This window comes from Danaus plexippus, chromosome 5 (assembly GCF_018135715.1).
Source record: "Danaus plexippus chromosome 5, MEX_DaPlex, whole genome shotgun sequence".
NCBI classification, from domain to species: domain Eukaryota; kingdom Metazoa; phylum Arthropoda; class Insecta; order Lepidoptera; family Nymphalidae; genus Danaus; species Danaus plexippus.
The window spans coordinates 285,038-307,243 of record NC_083539.1 but is presented as its reverse complement, the minus strand read 5'-3'; the positions used below and the strand labels follow the sequence as shown (position 1 = coordinate 307,243).

Genomic DNA, 22,206 nt, shown 5'->3' with positions numbered 1-22,206 from the left:
GCAAAATTTTAGTTGGTTAAGTTTTAAGAAATTGTAGATGACAAGCGAAATGTCTCGAAATAAAAAGCATGAAGGAAAATTATAAAGTATGAGATTAATGAATGCCGCGAAAGTGTTTTATTAAAGCCTCGACATTAAGGGTTAGCTTTATGAATATATTAAAGGGAGATAGAAAGACTTGAACTTTGACGTTTTATCACATTTGGTAATTTCATATACATGCTGATTAATATATCGCCAGGGGCAGAGACAAGTGAATCATTTGTTATGTTAGTATAAATAATATTGCAACTTTACACTACATATTATGCACTATTTTAATATTTCTGTCTTTGTCTCCCGTGAGAGTATATCGGGTACGTTTAAAAACTTAATCAAATGCCTTTCATTTATATGGATTATTTTTTGACATTTGACTTTGAAAAAGACCTTTCTTTTTTCACTTAACCAGAAGTTTTTTTCTAGTTGCCTAGTGTGAAAAAATTCAATTAAACCAATTTGACTTCTATTACAGTAGCTTTAAAGTTGCGATTTAAATGCACAATCTCACAAACCCGTGGTTCAAACTTTTATAGTCACGTATTCAATTTGAAACGACGTCATAATGTGACACTAGTCGCGTTTTAAAGTTAAGTGTTTTGGTGAAATTATAAATAAATATTCAATCTTTTATAAATCTGAAAAGTTTGGAAAATCTGAAGAGATTAATGTTAAAATAAAGCTTTTACTTCGTCGTTACAATCTATTATCTATAGATTGAAAAAAAGAAAAAAACATTGGCTTAAAAATATTGGAGTATTCACGACGCAACAAACGTTAAAATTCTGTGTTGGCTTTTTCAATATTTCTGTTTTGTTGTAAAAATAGATTTCTCCTATCTGTTTCAATTTTGATATACATTTGATGCTTACGTATTGTAATATTTTGTTTTCGTAATAAAAATATTGTGCAAAACGAAAATTAGTTTTTTAGCAAATTATTGACGCGGCCCACTTTGTAAAGTTTATATTATTGAAATATCAACAACATTTTGATTTTAAAATGTTAATACGAACTCTATATAAACGTAAAGCCAACAACCTTTCCTGTTTTATTAAATTATATTCAGACGCTGTAAAAACTTATAAAGAGTAATTGACGTTGAATTTTCTCAAATTGTTCTATAAAATATGGTGTAATATATTTTTATGCAAGATATTTTATCGTTTATCTCAGAACATGTGTGAAGATTCAAATCGAGTTAGTAAAACAATGAAACGTAAACAAAGACCTGTTTTGTTACTGTGGAAAATATGATTATAGACTTAAGTGTGATATATTTGGTACACAAAATCATTTTTATACCAAAAGTTGCTTTGTTGTCCGGAATTAAAAGTTGCTTACTGGAGTTTGATCAAAGGATTTGTCCCCGATTCGATTGACAGAATACAATAGACGACAAAAATCTCATGACCTTCGATAGATAAGGTACAGACCCAATTTATAAGCCCATTTAACAAAAGTTGCTTCTATACAAACTTTTTTGTGTGACAAGGAATCCTTGAATTTAATTGACATTATATATGTTACAAGAATATGTGGGGGATTTTCAAATCTTATATATATGTATATATAAAGTAAAATATAATGTATATAATGTTAAAACTTTTCAATTTGTTTGAAGTGTATGTTTGGATGTTTTCATGATTAAATTAAGGAACAAAGACGTCTCTCCAGACAATATAAAATATATTCGGTAATTTTACTAAGACCTACCTCAAGTTGATTAGTTTGTTTAAGAAATATTTTTTAGGGTCTCAAGTGTCATATCCTCAGGTTCTTTTTCATGTCAAGGACAAAGATATTAAATTGTGGTTTATTTCTCTTCTGACTTTTTAAATTTATATTATAATATAAAAATTTTAAGTAATAAATATAAGATATTCAATCAATATGTTTACATTTCAGATAAAATATCTTTACTTTAGACGTGTCTCTCCCCTTAATCCTCTAACATTTTCAAATGAGATCCGTTCTAAGTAATTTCTCTTCGTATTGATTTACTCTGAGCGTTCTGTACATATATAATGAAAATAAAATTAAAAAAAAATATTTCGTTATAGCTCTAGAAACTTTCGTACTTTTGACTTCCTCATGGAGAGATGACAAAGCTAGTTCTACTATTTTTGGTCGATGAGCAAATGTCTAAATCTTGTTACATATTATATTGCTTTTCCTCACTCTTTGAATGCTGAAAAGTGTTTCTAGTCTATACCTTGACAATCTGAAACGTAAAGAGATATGTTATACTTCTGTGAGCGTGTAGAATACCAACTCTTTATTTTGCGTGGATTTGTAAGTATGGTGATGAAAATCAAAGTCTTCTTCTGTAAATTTTTGGTAGCCTAAACATTTTGTATTCCAGAAGAATTCAAGAGCAGAGATTGTTATCTTTTCGTTTTCAATGCGAATTCATATTGAGGAAATTTACTCTCTTTAGTGAACCTTCTGCTGGCTACACCTCCTGTTACCGAATATCAAACACATTAAAATGAAACTAATATTATTCGTATTTACTACGCGTGCTTTATTTTTGTAAAAAACTACATACTCTCGGTTACTTTTCAGCAACCGTGATCACGGGCAGACGAGATGTGACTGAATATGAACATCGGGAGTATATAGTTTTTTACAAAAATAAAACACGCGTAGTATATCCGAATAATATTAGTTTCATTTAAATGAATAAAACTCGCGAAAGTCTCAGATCTCATTATATCAAACACATCAAGTTAAAGTATCTATATAAAATCTCACGCTAACTAATTAAATATTTCATATCAAATTCAAAGTATACGATTTTTAAAACAAATAAATCTAAGAGACGTATTACAGCGGTCGTAAAGTTGGCAGTCATCCGAATGTTGCCATAAAAAGTACTTTATAAATAAAACGATATAAGGTATCCAGAAATACTTTAATAAGATCTTGAATAGCGCTAATAACATATTTTATTGCCTATATCATTCTAACGGCTGCCTTAAGGTTCATGACGCCGAGTGCTTTTTGTCGAAACTGAAAATAAATAAAACAAGTACGAAAATAAGACTCTCTTGAACAGGTTGGAAGACAAGCTGGAACGAAACGAGGCTTTTCATATTAAGGCAAAGGGAAAAGGTGATAAGAAGAGAGATTTTTAATTAGTTGAAATATATTTAAATGAAGCTGATAAATATTTTAATCAAATGAATGCTTAACTCAGATTGCATGACCCTCATTAACTCGCACGAGTAATTCCATCAATATCTTGCCGGATTCCGTTCTCGCAATCTTCACGATTCCAGGAATATCTGACACTGCACAGATTTCACGTTTGACGTACCATTCATTTATTAAATGTATGCTTCACATTCTTAACGTAACCTTTTTTCAAATCCTTCCAAAGTGGATTGTCTAATGCCGGGACACATGCAATATTATTATTCTCCAGATATAAATTGTTATATAGGGTTATGTAAAAAAAATTAAATTATTAAAATGCAATACAGTTTTAAATTTAATTCCATTCTTTTTTTAAAATGAAATAAATTCAATGATTTAAAAGTAAAATTTAATAAAATTCTAAGTTATATTTTGTACGCGCACTGCAGCCTGTCATTGAGACGCTTTTTCCGTTTTAACTACTTCTCGTGTTCTTCACAATCTTAATATTTTAAAAAATGCTCTTATTTGTAAGAAATAATGACAAATATAATAATGAATTACAGTTGCTTATTTTATGTCAGCTCATTAAATATTTGTTTTTTACTAATTCAGTGAAAGCCACATTAAGTCCATTTTTTATTTTATAATTTATTAATGATATTATTCTATTGTCCATCGTAATGCCTTTTGCTTGTTTCTTATATTTCTCATAATACTAATACCAGATATATTTGTCTTCATTCTCGACTAAAACTTTAAACTTATGCGACTTTTAAAACTATGGCAATTTTATTTTCAAACAGACGTAATGAAAAGTCGTAATTATTAGTTATTGATGCATATAAGGTTTTATGAATAAAACTCTTATCATATTTTTGAATATTTTAATTAATCATTTGCAAATCAATTCGTGAGGATCTCTTTATGGAATTGAAAAAACACTTTTACCTTCATAACATAACAATAAACTGTAGGGGTTGACCGTCAAGGTCGGGATATTCGTGGCCTCTGGACTTCTTATTGGATCCTCAAGGATATTTTTGTTGCTTGAGAGTGCATATTAGCCCGAGTCCTTGGATCTCGGTTATTGTGGCTCCCATTAGATTCTATGTGCTTTATCTTTTGTGTCGGAGAACTGTTCTCCAGCTTTGCTGGTTTATTTGCATGTGAATAGCTCAAGGTCCTGAAAATTTTGATGTGATGTGAAGCTGAGAAGTCACACAAAGCCGTGATATTGAAAAACCATTGGTTTATTTATACGTTACAAAGAAAAGTCGTTATTATGGAGATAACTTTTATATTAAATTTTTAAGTACGCAAATAATCTCTCACATAAATTAGCAATACGTTTCGGATAATAAAGCAAGCTACGATTATTGTCTTCGATATTTTTACGTCTGAAATATATCTTTTTCAAAATAAGCTCAATTTCATCGTCTGTTGCAAAACGCTGGAAGCTTTAAGAAAATGAAAGCAATAATTTACGACTTATAGATCCTGTAGAGCCAAGTTTTTTTATAAATATTTACAGCCATTCAAAACTGAACTTATTGGCTTTTCCATTACAATTCATATTGTTTATCATAAAAATATTCTACCGAATTGATATTTGATCCTGTCTAGTGCACTTTCTTTATGGTCGTTTAAAAAAAATCAGTCTCATAGATTTATTTGGAACAAACTTCGATTTATTCCTATGATGTTTCTAGTTTTATTACAATGTCTCTAACGCTAACTTCATTTTCTTTTATAATTCTGATCAAAACTCATATTAAAGCAGCCCCAGAAATTCATCTCAAGTTTCTGTTACTGGATCTATTCATCATTATAAAGTGTCCGAGCTGGTTCATATTGAGTCATATAAATATCGCTGACTTGATGTCTTCAATTCAGATATGTATCTGTGTGTGTTCGTCACAGCCAGCCCTTCGTCATCAGCCTTTGTTTTATTGTCGTCTGTGAAGTTAAACGTATTTTAAAGTTTGATATGACTTTATTGTCCGCAATCTGTTGCGGATCCCTCTCCTTGATTTAATTCGGTGTGACTGTCATCGTCTGCGATTTTCCATTTTTTACGTGTTTTACGAATTAACATTTTCTTCATATAATGTAACTGAAAATCAAATAAAGTAGGTATTTAATATTTTTTAGACATAGAACAATTACTTCACTTTAATATTCTTTCATTTATTATATCAAATGTGTTTTGGTTTTTACCAACGAAATCATTGGTCAGCTTTACTTGTAGAATAATTGGCACAGAGAATCCTCTTATAAATGTTTTTGCTCTGTAAAGACTGAAAACTTAAGAAAAAGAATTAATTAAACTATGATAGTTTAACTTTTATACAAACAATATGATCTTATCTTTATTTTCGATTTGATTAAACAAATTAAAAGTACACTGGTGTTGCTTTAGTCCTTTGACGGCTGCAATGGAATCTACAAATAAATGATTTCTTTTTCCGGAGTACAGACATTCATCAAGTGAAAGTCGCCGGAGCTAAAAGCCATCATTAATTTCATGACACAACATTAATGTTTTGCTTCTGAGTTTGGGGAATTGATAAATAGCTAATGTATTGCATTATCAATCTCTACCCAACTTGATAAAATTATCAGAATTTTTCATCCGAAATAAACGCATCTCTTCTATAGTACTTGGCAGATTTCCATCTAACATATGTCAGAAAATATGATTCCTAGAACAAATGAAATCAGGAAATGAATTTGTTTCCATGTTTAAAATAATTAAATGATTTTATTGACATTAATTTTGTCAGCAAAATAAAACTATACTTCCAGATTCTAAGTGTTTACTGTCAAAGGTATATTTAAGTATTGTTTCAATAGCATCAATTGAAACAGTAATTAATTAGAGAATATAAAATTTTATGAAATATTATTAACAAATTGTCCGTAATAATAAATACCATCGCTCTCAGTATGGAATCGCTTCTATCACTGCCAGAGAAATATTCCAATAGCTGTTGAGACACGCTGCACAACTCCCTGCACGACGCTCTGTGACAGACAAGGTTGTGTCTCAACTCTGTGAATATTAAAATTTTCGTCTTCAGTCGAACGTCTGCTCTGTTATGCATTTATTTTGAGCTATTTGGTATTAATAGAGATTAAATCTAAATAACTTTTTGAATACTTGATTGAGTTCCGTAATATTAACTGTATAATAAGTTTGGTTGTGGAATATGTTTTTATTATTTTCATCATTAAGATGTTTTGAACCTATTCGTTACAATTATGATCGCGGCACCCATCAGATAAATACTATTGGTTGTAATCGTTTTCATAGACGTTGAGAAGCAATCCAAAATATTGTTATACTGACTAGTTATAAGCAAAAAAGAAATAAGGGTTAAAAATAAACAATTAGAAAAATTGGACTTTTGTTATATAAGAAAAAATAATTTATTCGAATTATATAAAAAGCTATTCCGTTGTTTTACAACAATATCTCAGAAAACAAATCGAGAGGCAAATAAAAGATAATCTCACATGGAACGGTAAATGTTGTCGCCGTCGTAAAACTAAACTATCAATTTGTTTCGTTAGTTTGGAATGCATTCTGATCTCTTTGGACTGAATGTTATAAAACATGGAACTTGGATTAAGAAAATTATTCCTATCAATTTATTACTTATTTACGTTGGTTCCGTAGCACTGAGACGTTTACAGTTCAATATGAAATCCCTAAAGTCGAAAGAATCTTTAAAATATATTAAAAAATATATCTTTTATCAATAACTGTTCAACCAGTAAAAACTTACACAGTTTTGGATTTAACTTGGTGAAGAAAATGTCATGCCTGCATCTCTGGTCGTTCAAGATGGACGTGTTTATCAAATGGGAAAGCCGAAGCCCGCATTGTAACATTAGTAGGCCTCTTATATCAATCTTACAAATCAAAGTTTTTTCTGCAGAAGCATTTTATTTTTTTTGCTGTTAATTGCCTTAAGATATTATTTTTTTCATATACATAGAACATAGTGCAGTGAATAGTTTTATGTAAATAATGAATTGAAGTTCTCAAAAACATTATTATATTTTTTTTTTCAAAAAGTCATTCAAGTTTTATACAAAAAGTTTTTTTAAAAACGGACATAAAGAAATAAAGTTAAACAATAAAGATTATTGGTTATAAACGATTAAGCGAAATTATTCAAGATAAAATCATTAAACAACTTTAAATAAAGAAATTTTTGTAGCTTGCGAAAAAAGAATATTAATAATTAATATATTTTGGGGGCTGAAGAAAATAATTTTATTGATATATTCATCTTGTGAATAACAACCGAAGTCATTAAAAGATCATTAAAGTAACTTCAATGAATAATTTAAAGACATCCAGCATAAACAATGTATGTAAGAAACGGTCTCTCAGTCTCGAGCGGCAACACCGCGCCCTACTTCCCACTGACCCACTTCCTACCTGGATCATCCAGGACTCCGTGTGCATCTCATTATTATAATAAACATTTATATTATTAATTAAACAACTCTTAAAGTTCTCTATGACTTGTTTCAGAATCGTTTTGATTAAAGTTTTTTTTGATAGCTTCATATTTTATTATCTTGCTTTCTTCATTGTACAGCAAACAATATATATGTTAAATGAAAGTTTATAAGGAAATACTGAAGATACGGCAATGATGAAGAAACGAATATTTCCTTAACGCGATGAGTCCGAACATGGTGGACTTTAAAAATGCAGGATCCGAAAGTTTTCCATCCATAAAGAAGCCGTGGCTAAGGCGGGGTTTATGTTGAAATGCGCCCTTAAAAGCCGAGGGTCCAAGGTCGAGTCCAGGCCCGAGGCTGGTAATAACATGGATTTTGTAAAGGGTTTGCTGTGAATTATAGAAATTTCAGGGGAAATTCACGGGAAGGAACACTTATGTAAGATATTATAACAAGAGACGTGTAAATAGGACATTTCAAATTGTATAATCATTTAAATATATGAACATTCAAATAATTCCAAATATTATTATCAAAGACAAACAGACTTACAGACGGTAGACTGGAAACAAACGAAAGTTAGTTTATTAACATTATTTAATAGAACTGTTGTTAGCACGAACTGAGTTGAAGTAAGAAGGATTTTAAATTACTGTTAATATTGCATTTTACTATATAGAGTAGGATTACTGTCTCTCCCCTTGCTGGGAGGGTTATTTATTTCTATTTAAGTTTATCTCAATTTACCTATAATGTAGTATAACACTACACTCTTGTTAGCACAGTATTTATAAATAAAATAATGAAAGGTATCTTACATATAAAAACCCCATATTATATGTATTGTTTGTGTATGTGATATTGTTGAGGTGGGACGAATACTTGAATTGTTAGATAAATTATGAATTAAATAAGGAGAATACATATTATAAGTTGGAAAATATTGAGAGTGGACTTTTTGTTTTATTGAGCAGATTTTAAATTTCTTTAATAACAATAAGAGTATAAGATTTAAACGCTTTTACAGTATTTGTATTGAAATGTTTTTTGAGTTGTTGAAAATTTTGAATTTAATAGTTTATCCAGTGCTTTTAGAAACATGTATGTGTAAGGTGGAATCTTTAACAACGTACGTCTCTTTCTCTTTCCTACAAGTTCTTTAAGTTAATTCCTCGAGATTATTTTTTCTGTTGCTGTTGACTCAAAGTTTATTCTCCGACCGAAACCCTGCGGAGTCCTTATTCATAATTCAGCCTCGTTTCCATACTTCTGTAGCCCACTTCATCGTTCAGATCAAGGAATTTTAATAACGTCTATAAAAAAAAACACAAAATATTTGTCATTAACGTAAAATCAGTTCGTTATTGAACGTCTAAATCGATACTATTAGCCGATGCAACTCTTCCTGGACGTCGTACAATGAAAAAGCGACTTTATTACACGCGATTAAAATACACATTTAATTGAATACGGCTCTGTCATTTCCGGCTTTTGTATTGTAATGCGTCCCGCGCCAGGACAAGGTCGAGTGTGAAGGAGATAGGGATATAGCATCGTATTGAAGTGGGAGAAAGTTAGAGATAGCGGAATGCAAGGCTGAAGGTTCACAGGTACAGTGACCTGACCCAGTTTTAGGTGCAGAGTATGGTGTAAATATTGATTTAGCACAACCTGTTGCTGAGGTGAGACCTCTCGCAGGGATGTTCCTACCCGACATGACCAGTTCAGGAGTATGGTTGAGATATTTAGTAAAAAGATATAACAAATTTTGTAGATTATTGTTCAATATCAGTTTAAAGATATTTAAAAAGCAGTAACCTGCCTACTCTAATTTTTACTGATTTGTAAAACAACTACAGCGTAGTTATTACTCTAATCTTTCATAACTAATGGCTTATTCCGTGGATCATATTAGTGATGTCTGTATTACTTCCAGCTTGGGTGCTCGGCTGGCTCATGTGTAAGACTGTCCCCTACGTCCAGGGACTCTCCGTCGCAGCCTCCGTGTACAGCCTGGTAGCCGTGTCACTAGATCGGTGAGTTGAAACATATTCTTCCATATAATAATCATTCAAGTATATTTTTGCACAAGATTAAATAATTTCTATTATATAAATATATTTATTACTATCAATTGGTAATTTGATATCCCCTATTAGGTTACACTGTAGGAGACTCGAATTACAAAAAAGTTTGGCATATTTCTTTTAAGCATTGAAATCAACATGAGTCGTAAAAACTACGTGGAATATGTTTCGCATCGAGATTACCTTCGGCCGCAAACCATTTAAACTTGACCTACATAACGGAGCACGTATGTTAATTTTTGGCAAAAGACCGACTGCTCATTAAGAACGGTTAATTGGAGAGAACTCCAGACCTCCAGTGTCATAAATAAACTTAATATATTCATAAGTAGCCTCATGAAGACAACAATTCATTAAAGCGCTTACAAAATGTCCGTCAGTTTATTTGATGTTCAGTTTCTCGATGTAAATGATGTCTTTTAATAATGTTCATATACTCTTGTGTCTATTAATTTTCAGTAAATATTCGTTTAGTTTTCCATTCATATGTGTTTCACGTGAAAGAAAGGTCATATCAAAATTATGGTCTAGATTACAACAAAAGGTAAAGCAATTGACTTTTTTGACAATGTAGTGTTAGACAATCATAACATGTTGTTATAACGAAGTCATTGTAACAAAATTTTAAATTCGAACTTTCCCCATCCCACAAAAAAATTAGTATCAGTAGCAGGAACGTAGAAAACATTTTTCCGTCAGCTTGTGGTACCATGGGTTAATTTATTTTGCACAGGTCTGCGCTATAGATACCTCCCCATTGAAGATACGTCTATAATTCACCTGAGGCTTCAAGGCTATATTTTTTCCTTGACCCGGTCTATGGGCCCCATTATAATAAAAACCTCATAATGCGATTGGAACTTTTCGAAGGTCCTTTCATGGTATTTGTCAAGTTTCTGCGTCAAAAATTCCGGAAGAGGTTGCTGCATTTATGGAATAGATTGGCTTCCTCAACAGAAAAATTTTACTACGTTTTGTTTCTTGTTTAATAAAAATACCCGATCTATCTCGTTGTGACCAAAAACTGGTTGAGTAATCTCAAATAAGGACAATGCTAACTATAAGACTTGATAGCGTTTCATTTAAAATAATTTAAGAAGACATAACATTGGAAGTTATATCTACTTCATAAACATAATTGACTTTTGAAAAGATTAAATGATATTATTAAGATTTTCCTTTTGAAAAAGCGTCTTCCTCGACATAGCAAACATTTCCCTGAATGTCACGAATAAATATTCACGAGTAATAACATCCTTGATATAACTCAACTGTAACTTGTAAACGTTTAATTAATGATATTGATGTGGTATTAGCACTCATACATACATACGTGCTACTTTTAACTGACAGAGATAGCGTGGTTTATTGAACTTTTCTCAGGCATCTAACAGAAGGTTGTTAAACAAATTCATTTTTATAATATAACTCGCGTGACCTACATCCGAATCTTTTCATTCCCATACCCAAACACTCCACGGCTCTTTCAGAATTTTTTTCCCTTTTAGAGAATATTTTGTTTGATTTTTACTTTCTTAAGTGTTAAACAAATTTAATCCAACCGAGTCGAAATCTAATACAATATAACAATTGCTAACAAATCAATAAGGAATATATATCGTATATAGATGTTCTACTGTATTTACAGTATCAGTTACATAAAGACATGGATTAAAGATTTCGGGTATATAGCAAATGGACCTCAATAAATCAGTGGCGGAAGTTCAAAACCCTTGATAGTACAAATGTCGACTTTGTTATATTCAGGCTTTTGTAGGATTTGTGGTTTTTTATAGAATTAAATAAAACCGTTTTCTTAGTTTCAGTTAACCGAGGCGTTTTTATTAAACAGTGCAATGTTAACGAAATAAGCAAATAAATAAAGGGAGGGTCTTGATTGGATTTTATGAATAACAACATCAGTTTAAAATGTGATTATGAGTTTATATACAAAATTACTTTAAAACTGTACACTTTGCATTGGAAATATTTATTTTCACACCTGCATCAAACGGTGGGAGAGAATTTTTGAATAATTTAGTATACTGTGGCAGTCTCAGCTACCATTATTATTATTCTGTGTTTTCATATAATTATTTCGTTAAGGACAACTTAAAAAGTTGAATTGTTTAGGAATTCATATCTCCGCCTTACATAATTGCAGAAGCAAAGTGCGGTATTAAGGTATTCAAAAGCTTCCTCTTTGTGAAAACATTAAATTGTTTAAAAGGACCAAGTTATAATTAATTTGTCGAGTGTTGTGTAAGTTGATAAGACGTTTTCTTCCAGGTGAGGGGTTGAGCTTTTCAGATGTAAATTTGAATTGTTTATACATTAATGATATATACGTATAACGACTTTGACGCCTGATTCTCTAAAAGAGTCAAAAGGTATAACGAATCGATTTATAACAAATAAGTAAAAGGTATGATCGATAGAACAACACTCCGAGAGCTTCTTAATTTTTTTCCAACGTGATGTTACATTTGTGTATATAATTTCAAAATACCTAAATTCATATCCAAGAAGCTGTTCTTTTCGAGACGCATTAATTTTTGTTTGAGATAAATGTATTTTTACTGGATTGTCTCATAAAGAGCATTTTACGAGGAAATTATACGCCTTCTTGAATTAGGTTTGTAAATAATAGCAATTAAATAGCAATTGTAACTGTTAGTGTATTTATAACTATAATAAAACTGAGGCAAAGTAAAAGTGATCAGGCGTGTGTTTGGTTAGTTTCACCTATGGGAGGAATCGGTCTTGGCTGTAAAGCCAAGGTTACGAGGTTGACGAGCAATTTATTCGACAATTTCCATGAACTTAAATCTGTTGTCATAAAAAATGTAAAAATTGTGCTAACACATTCATTTATTTCTTTTTAACGATACCATTAGTACACTAAAAGCATCCAATAACTTTTTCAGCAGTATCTTTTCGAATTGTTAATATTCTGTCTAATTCCTTGAACTCGAAAGAACTGTACCTATACACGTTAAATATAAAGGCTTGTCTGTTTAAATAATTTTTTATTGTATTTCGGCTCTACGGGTCTTGAAAATCGATATACTACGTTAATTAAAATACCCTCTAACGACGTATCAGTTTCAACCGGACGCTGAATAGATCAACCATTCCTCGAAAAATAGTAAGAGGAAGTGTTTGTTTGATTGACAATTTAATTGATATGAGGATATTAACATTTCCTGAAATCGATTTATCCCTGAAACATGTTCTCTGAAACTTATGACTCTATATACATTAAACAAGCTTTACATTTTTAGATTTTAAATAACAAAGTTTTAAAAATAATAACTTGGTATTTTGTGAGTTCTTTAAAAATAACATCTGATGTTCCTACAACAGCTTCTTCATATAAATTAGAGCCGTGTCAATGACACCACGTCGTATGTGGTCGGAATATGAAATGGAACAAAATGCAAGCCGGATAAATCTCTCGTAATGTGGCCTTTGATATATTACTGGGAATATTCAAATATGTCACACAACAGAGCCGTTCATACGACACTAGCAACACTAATACGTTGAAATTATAATGTTTGCTGTTGGTTTATCTGACAGTGATAACACTTAAAGGAAGCTTAAAAGAAAGATATTCGTGAGATAAATAAAATAAATTTTATTTTAAATTCCGCTTAATGATGATGAACGGCTATGAGAGGCGCGTGTTTGACGATTGGGACGATGGGAGCATGTTTGACGATGGGAACGACGGGAGCGTGGTGGACCACAGCCGAGTGGGAGACGGCTGCCACGGGGACCACGGGAGCCACGGGGGCCACGTGGTGTACCACGGGATGTGCCACGGGGACTACTGGCGCTATGATGCCACAGTTCACGACCGCGATCACGGCAACGAGGATTGTCTGTTCAAGTGAAGATAATATTATTAAGAGCATAAAATTGAAATGAATAAGACGATCGTTTTGTATTTCACACTTACATACTTAATGAAATAAAAAGTTTAAATGAAAATATAAATAAATATAACTATAATTCATGATTATAACTATTGTATACTCACCAGTTTAAACATTTTGTATAATTGTTTCTGTAATACCGGTTCGAAGGAAGTCAGCTGTGTGTATGGATTGTCTCGATCTCAGCCCTTTTATAGGTCCTGCGTTATATTCTCTAGGCTAAATATCTACTTGTAATAAATCCTTAGGCTGTTGTTAGGCAACGTGCAACTCGAGTGTGAGACTCCAAATACTATATACAGGGCGATTCTCTTAATAATTGTGTTTCATTATAATTGATCAATTTAATTTTTATTTAACATGAATGAGTCTGTATTTGAATTTAATAAATAAAACTAAATATAAGTAAAACAATCCTAAATCTTTATTAAAATTTTGAGAATTTTCTACAAATTACGTTACATTAAATATAATAGAGCAGAAATTTATTTTCAAAGACAAATATTAAGTCAAATCTTATTGTAAAGTATTACATAATATCTTATTTTAAGTAACTATTAAGTTCTAAGACTTATTGATATTTCAAAATGGCTTAAAGATTGCGACGAGGAAGAGAATATTAACCCTAACTAAGTTTAGAAAATTGTGAGTCAATAAAGAAACAACCTGAATTGAGTTTGACAAATGAAAGTGTTTAAAATCCTCTTAAAAATCTTTATTTCTAAAATGAATACATTTTTTACAATAAATGGAAGCGAGTCACACTTCTATACATTATATGTTTTGAGGTAATTTTTGAACAATTCATCTTGGTAAATTTCAATTCCATTGCAGTGAGAAATCTATTTAATGGCATAAATCTCGGCACGAAATATTCTGAACAAAATAAAGTATCCTATAAAAAAGCTCTACAGTGTTTTTATAAAAGTGATATTCTATGTTGCTTGACGTTTATTCCTTTATACACAGATGTCACCGCGGCCGGGCGTATTAAACTATGTAAATACAAAAAACAAATCAAAACATGTCAAGTGTCATAATTAAATCTGATTAAGATAGGTAAAACAATTTATCCGACCAAAAAGTGGATTTAGATTATGTAATCAATATCTTTTTTGCTGCGTAAGGTTTCTGAGATAACTTTTGATTTTGTGTTTTGATATCTTACATCATAATTTATTTTATATTATGTTAGAATACAAAATAAAATTTGTGTAACATTATACTAAGATAACTTACAAGACACCTAGACGTATTCTCGACAATTTGGTATTTTATCAAATATTAGCGAAGGCTGCTGATAAAATATAAAAGCGTTCAAGAAGTTAAAAGGATAAAATTTATTCACACGTAAAAATATCATAAGACGACCGTTTTTAAACTTTTCTTTGATATTTTTTAACAAATAACATTATTAATATATTTTGTGTTCGTTGTTTCTTAGTGTATTTAAATCGAAACGTTTTATCATAGTAAGTAAGTATCGTTTATATAAATATATATTATATTGTAAGAGACGAAACATAAACATGCTGTGTCTTAGTTTCGCGATAGGTGAACCCGTGAGATCGGATCTCTGTATTGTAAATGTATTAATTGATTCTTGTGGACCTTCACTATCTTCGAGGTTGTCTTCTCAATATAGCTTCTAACACAAGTTACTTCAGTTATTCTATTCAGAATCCTTTCAACTCACGGATAAGTGAGAAGGATTTTAAAATATCTGTATTTGGAAGGTACTCTCATTTTATACCTTCATTTATATCAATAATTATCGGAGAATAAAGTAAATAGAGCCCAGTTGCAGTCATTGACTAGTGTCTGCCCTTATCTGGTATGTAATCAGTCTTCACTTCTAAGCTTACTCTTTGTTAATCGCTATCAAATGAGCGGTTTGTTAGTTTGTTCTATAAATACAAATATAATTTTGCAAAAACGGAATCTGTTTATTTACGAGTACCTCTCTTGTAACTTATCGAAACTAAACCGCTGAATAGATTTGGATGAACGTTTGTTTGATATTGGATCGTCTCAATACGCATGGAGGGTGAAGTCACGTGAAAATTCTAGTATATTATAAAAATTCTCTTATGTGCGACATTCACATTTTCAAAATGTTTGCTGAGAAAATATTGCAAAGATGCAGTAATAAGTTATGTCATGTTTACTTTTGTATTCGATACATTATATTCAACTGTAGCTCTTATGTTTAAATAAGTAAAATATAAAAGAATGTTCAACATAAAACTATTGCAAGGAAATTGTGAGCCCTCTTTCATACTAAGATCAGCATAATCTTCCTCCTCACGTGTGCGCGGGAAGGTGTTTTGAATGTGGGAAGAAATGAATTTAGTCTGGCATGGGTTGGAAATAATTCTGTTATTATTAAGCTATATATACACTATATATAAACATGTTGCACGTAGACTCGACATGAGTTTATTTTGAATGCAACAAGTAACTTAGTAATAACGTTTTTAATGAAGTCCTCCATACACGAGACCGCACTCCAGGGAACGCTAGCTGTTCCACTGATTTATACTCGATAAAACAAATATTTTAGATGAATACTCTTTAATAATAACGAAAAATATTTTTCTTAAAGACATAAAGATAATAATTAAACATTTTACCTTGATACATGTTAAAATAACAACAATAAAGTAGTAACCAATTTTTATAAAAAGAGAGAAAGAGATTGTTCTGTTAAGTCAACTCGTTTTATTTCAAAGGTTCGTCTAACGTTAACTCTAAACTTCCTAATTACTACCTCATTAGGAATATAATCAAGAATTTCACCTTGTAACAAGATGCACAATTATAGGAAGTAAGAATTAATTGACATTGCAAACCTTTTGGTTCAAAGACATTTTGCAAGACTTCGCTTCCTATCAATGCGTTTATATTATTTTTATACTTGTACTATTCAATTTTATTCTCATCTAATATTCCAAACCCAGCATATCACCTTGTAGCTTAATCTCAGTTACATACGATTTTAGTTGCACATTATATTTCACAATTTCCATATTCAGATGTCAAAATAAACAAATATTAAGCTATTTTATCATTGACAGAGGGCTTTTGTTTTAAGAAAATCAAAAACATTATGAATTCATTTAAACTGTTTGAGAAAAAAATACAAGAATTAATAAAGTGTTCTCACTTTTCTAGAGCAGATTTCTTTCATCTAGACGTTTAATGAAATTGGTAATTGCATTGAGGTTTCTTTAAGAAAATACTCAAGGAATGTGCAGATTATAGAAAGTTGAATAAAATGTATATTATTTTGTTTCTGTCTGAGTATAAACTATTTTCCTAAAATATAAAAAGTTTTTTGTTTGGTATTATACTAAAACCTTTTTAGACAGTTACCGTTGTTCCTTTTGCTATACATAGATAGAATTTGAAGCAATTTCATAAGTACTACCATCTTTAATTAGCACTTATATGATGTACCAACTCCAGAAACCTTTAGGAACTTAACGACAGTTTTAAATTTATATATAAGAATAGGTTCGTCGTAAAGTTATAAGCGGTAGAAGTGGGAGCGAGAGGTATAACAGCTAAATCTCTGTACAACCTCCTAAAACACTTGGCCCTGTTCAGAACTAACATCAATTTATTCTTAGAACGTTGCTCGAAGACAGCCATGATAGGTACGTTTAAAATTTGGTTAGGTAGAGATAGGACCTTGGACGGTGGAGGTGAGCGTTTAACTTTCATTAAATAGGGATCTTCTAATTCTACGCCTGGGTCGCAAGTCCCAGGCACTGTTGAAGCTTCTCTCCCTGCAACGCGATGGACCCGGCATCCGCACGATGAATGCATGGAATGCTGAGAAGTTTCATGTCATATATATAAAAAGTAGATTTAAAGGCCTATTTCAGTAGAAGATTTTATTAACTAAACATCTATAGGCAGCTAATTACTGCAATAAGCTCACACTATCAAATAATGAATACTTGACTTCCTGACGCAGCAGCCTGTGTCATTGTCCCATTAAGGTCACGTTTTGAACAATATTGATGTATATCTAAATGTTGTAGACAGACTTGGCGTAAATCACACGAACTTCATATTCATAACAGGAAATTCCCATTCTAATATTTCAAACCGTCACCCCTAATTGGATTTAAAAGGTATCCATTAAGCGCCGTACACTTTGCTAATTGTTTGAGGCCAACGAACTGTCTAACGCTCGAAATGCATATCGCTTGATAATGATCTCAAAGTCCTGTTTACAGTCGGATTTAACTTATTTAGTTGAAATTGTCGTTACATTTAATGCGCTGTTTTGCCGCTGGAGTTGTTGTTCCTCAGCTTTCATATCATCTGTGTTCATCGTTCGCTCAGATTAAATGTCTGAACCGATATATCCGCTACAGAATTGGATACCTATTAGATTCTATACGAGGAGTTCATTTAACTACAGTTTAATTTTATTTAGTTAAAAGAGGTTTTAATTCATTCATCTCAAACTAGTCATTAAAGTTTTGACTAAGATTTTAATGGAATTGAAACAATGTCTGTAACGATAATTATTATTTTAGATAAATTAAAAAGTACTCATTTTCATTGCTTTTACGTCTCGTTCACTCCAAATAACTTATACATTACGACTGAAGAGATAACGGCTGTATTGAATTACTTACTCATAGAAAGAGTTTTGTTATTTAAATTTAAAAATAAATATTTTTTGGAAAGGTTTAAAAAAACAAAAGTCACTAATGAACTTCTTATTTATTAAAACATCATAAAATATTGAATTATATAAAAATGGGTAACAAATTGTAATTATTACTTTTGTAAAATAATAAACAGTCTTTGTTAATTTAAAGATATAAACTATTATTTGAAAGTAATATACATAATTAAATTAATAAAATTTCTTATATAAGTTGTACAAAGTAATAAAATGACAGTGATAACTCCATTATCCGAAGAGATGGTAATGTGACTTTAGCTTATATTTGACGATGGGGGCATGCACCCCATGGACTACTGGCAGGGAATGATGTACTATGGGCGCCGAATGTATTATGGGCGCGTGATGGACTATGGGCGCCGAATGTATTATGGGCGCGTGATGCACTATGGGCGCTGAGTGTATAAAGGGTGCGTGAACCACAGGGTGGATTAGTGGTGCATGCACTGTCTCATGGAAGTATCCAGGAACTGGTGCAGCTGAAGCCAGCACAGTCACTGACAAAAGCTGAAAACATGATTATAATTTATTACGTAATTACTATTACTTTCATCAAGACTTTTCAACTGTATCTAAGACAGCAAGTCCCATACTATTTCAATAAATTAATCTTATTATGTAGAATCCCAGTGATTATTCTCAAAATTGTAAACAGATATACAAAAATTTACAATATCTGTTTGTACATAAAAAAAATGTTTTTATTTTGAAATTGTCATAATTTTATGGACAAATATAAGAACGTTATTAAATTATTAAAACTTATGTGGAGATCAGTTTTAAAGTAATAATATGATTAGTTTGTTTAAGAACTGTGTTTAATAGAAGAAGTTTTGTATTAGCTCTTAATGAATTTAATTATTTTACTTACTATAAAAAGATGTCGTTGCATGTTGAGAGGCGGCTTCACATTAACAAGCTGTTTTACCTGATGTTTATATAAATCTTAAAAAACCATAGAGCTATTAAGAATCAGACTTGCCAGGATATTTTATTTGCTAAAGAACTATTATAAAAAGTGTTGTCTTTATATTATAAAGACATTATAATATTGCAATCCTAAAAACATGCAATAAACTATAAGTCGTTCTGTATATCTAAAATTATGTTGAAAAGATAAGGAATTGGGGTTATATAATAATAACAATTAATAAAAAAAAATACTTTTTAATGAATTAATCTTAAAATACAAACATACGAATTCAACCATTCGTGGTATAAGGATATCTGGTTGTATAATAAGGGAGCGGTTAAATATTTATAATTATTATAGACCTGTGGATCCATCATTATATGGCGTTTAACGATGGTACTGTCATGGTGACACACTTGCTAAAGTCAATGTCATCGCAAAGGTTGCTGTAATGCGGTCACGAATCATGAGCGGGACATTTAATTGAATAAGTATTTATATGAGAGCAACATGCCTTAAAATTAGATTGCAGATAAAAAAAAAATTGCGTAAAAAATAATATAATTTTAAATAATATTTACGTAAGTTGTATAGAAAGAAAATGTACACGTTTTAAATACGAAATGAAAATTAAACGTGTCACCATTACGACATATTTAAAGTTATGAAATTATATCACTTTCATTATAATATAATATAAAAAGGTGAGTTGATGTGAGGTGTGATAACGATCACAGTCTTTGCAAGTATTACTTACAACAAGCAAGGTCGTATAGCGGTCTCTAGGGCGCAATATATGGAGACAAATATCTGACCTACGATTTAAAACAAAGAACTTTTTTTACATTTTTCTTATTGAGGTTGGTGCTATTTGAAAATATATATGCTTCAAAAATTATAGCATTTTAAAAGGAAACTCTTAGCGAAAACAATGAAGTGCAAGAGCATGTTTTAATTATGTATCTTAATATACGTACGAAGTAATTCGGTTGTTTGTCAGTAGTTAACTTAACAGACCACAAGGGAGAACTTTATTACGTGTTATTCAGAGTGAAACCTTCGGACTTTAATAAATCGGAACTTTATACTATATCTGAACGTTACCCCAAATCTCAGGCTTTCACTCAATTTGGAAAATAGGTCGGATATTTTGCAACCCAAGGGAATCGCTAATAAGCGTAAGATATACCTCAGAGCCTAAATACATAAATATCTAGGTCACTGGTATAAAACAAAAAAAACAAACATTGTTAACAAAATTTAGTGAAACAATAGAAATTGTAAATTAATTTTACTCATATTTTAGAAATAAATACATACTAAATAACTTTAGACAATTAAAATACAATATTTGATAGAGATAACAACCAATAACGTTCACGAAGTATGGTGTAGAGTGAAGAGTACGATCATGAACAGGAACGATGAAAGGAAATACAAAGAGGGACAAAATTATAAAAAGTAATAATATGTATGTCGGGTATGAATTTATATAAACATTAAATAAGAACTTGGAAAAGTAAACAGACGGACGGACAGACTGAATACAAAGAAATATCTAGGACTAAATACTTTTAGCGTTTTGAGAGAATAGATTTGTTAAGCAAGTTAAACCATTGTTTGGAATAATGGCTCATTCTTTGATATATAAAGTTTGGGCTAGTCATGCTACGCAATTTTCGTTAGTTTTTATATTTCATACCAATGATGGACTATAGAAATACGCCATGAACATGTGTCGATCTGACACAGGGGAGGGGTGATGAATGTCGGGTGATATATTGGTAGTTGGATGATGAAAGTATGGAGAGTAAAGTGATGAGATACCATTTGTGATAATGATGTACACTGTGCAGCGCAGACAAAAAGAATAATAGCGACCTGAAAATATAACGTAGTGTAAACAGATTGCAGATTAAGTCTTTAATCATTACCGACTGGACCAGAATGAACTGCCCCAAGATTAATGAGATCCCGTTTTTATAAAATGAGTTCTGTATCGAAATATACTTTGCTGCAATTGAAGCTTTTTGGATGTTTGTAATATTGAAGCATTATTGACTTAGTACTCGATAAAACTTTAAATATAATGAAAAAAATTACGCCACTAGCGGAATGCGAACTAGCAACCTCCGAAATATTGCGTTCCAGTTACTTTACGAACTAAGCTATCTTGTCCTGGTTCGAGTCGCTGAATTAAGCACTCTATGTACGTATTTCTCCGTCACATCGAGGTAGAGATGGTATATATTAGGTCATCTTACTTATTCCGGAGGTTACAAATTTAAACCTGGTCGTGTATAGGAATTTTCATTTTATATTTTCAATTTTTAACTTAGTGATATACTTTGCGATAACTTATTATGAGGATTTTTTTACAATATATGTATGTAACACGTAAGGCGAATGAAGTTAAAAATTTAATTACATATTAATGTAGTGATACCGATCATTAGTTACCAAACTTTACATGTTCAATATATTACAATCCAAGACAATACAGACATACTTAAAAATACTGACGAATTGCTTTGCTACCAATTTTCATTTAATTTATAAACACATTTCAACTCGTCTTATATTCGACAAGGCTTATATGGTATAGAATGTTCTTAAACTCACACTGAATTACCCCGTTTACTGGTTTTTTACATTAAAGTGATGCAATTACTTTTAGTGGTTATATTCTAGAAGTGTCGCATGCACTATGCGTGACGTGTTCTCGCTATCACTTGAAATTTATCGTGGATGCCATAGATGTTAATAGTTTGTTTCCATTACAATTGTATTAATCTATCCATCGGGTAAATAACACACTTTTTTCGTGTCGATACGGTAAACTATATTTTCTTATTTCGTATTTTTTATTATAAATTATGAGTTTCTGGAATGATC

The 22,206-nt window shown here is 31.0% G+C and overlaps 3 protein-coding genes across 4 annotated transcripts in view; 2 read left to right on the top strand and 1 right to left on the bottom strand.

Annotated features, from left to right (window-relative positions):
* LOC116769217 (uncharacterized) overlaps positions 1–22,206 on the top strand; it is a 324,623-nt gene that overhangs the window by 235,522 nt on the left and 66,895 nt on the right. Inside the window, exon 1 of one of the 2 annotated variants that reach the window (XM_032660257.2) lies at positions 9,629–9,633. The exons of the other annotated variant lie outside the window; for it this stretch is intronic. The gene's annotated coding sequence lies outside the window, so the exon portion shown is untranslated. Of the gene's footprint in view, positions 1–9,628; positions 9,634–22,206 lie in introns of those variants that run through there. 2 annotated transcript variants of the gene reach the window in all.
* Positions 1–22,206, top strand: part of LOC116769126 (neuropeptide SIFamide receptor) — a 55,278-nt gene that overhangs the window by 19,610 nt on the left and 13,462 nt on the right. The window contains exon 2 of the mRNA XM_032660152.2: positions 9,599–9,698. Coding sequence (XP_032516043.1) covers positions 9,599–9,698 — 100 coding nt within the window. The remainder of the gene's footprint in view (positions 1–9,598; positions 9,699–22,206) is intronic.
* Positions 18,417–19,298, bottom strand: LOC133320807 (A-kinase anchor protein 14-like). The gene is made up of 2 exons (XM_061529488.1): positions 19,270–19,298; positions 18,417–18,905 (listed from the first exon to the last, which is right to left on the bottom strand). Exons 1-2 carry the CDS (start codon positions 19,288–19,290, stop codon positions 18,627–18,629), a joined length of 300 nt encoding a protein of 99 aa, XP_061385472.1. The 5' UTR covers positions 19,291–19,298; the 3' UTR covers positions 18,417–18,626.

Bases quoted from the DNA above. Each gene is read 5' to 3' on its own strand.
- LOC133320807 (XM_061529488.1), bottom strand. From the start codon at position 19,290: ATGCAACGACATCTTTTTATA. The intron at 18,906-19,269 runs GTAAGTAAAATA...TCATGTTTTCAG, and splicing joins TGCAACGACATCTTTTTATA to CTTTTGTCAGTGACTGTGCT.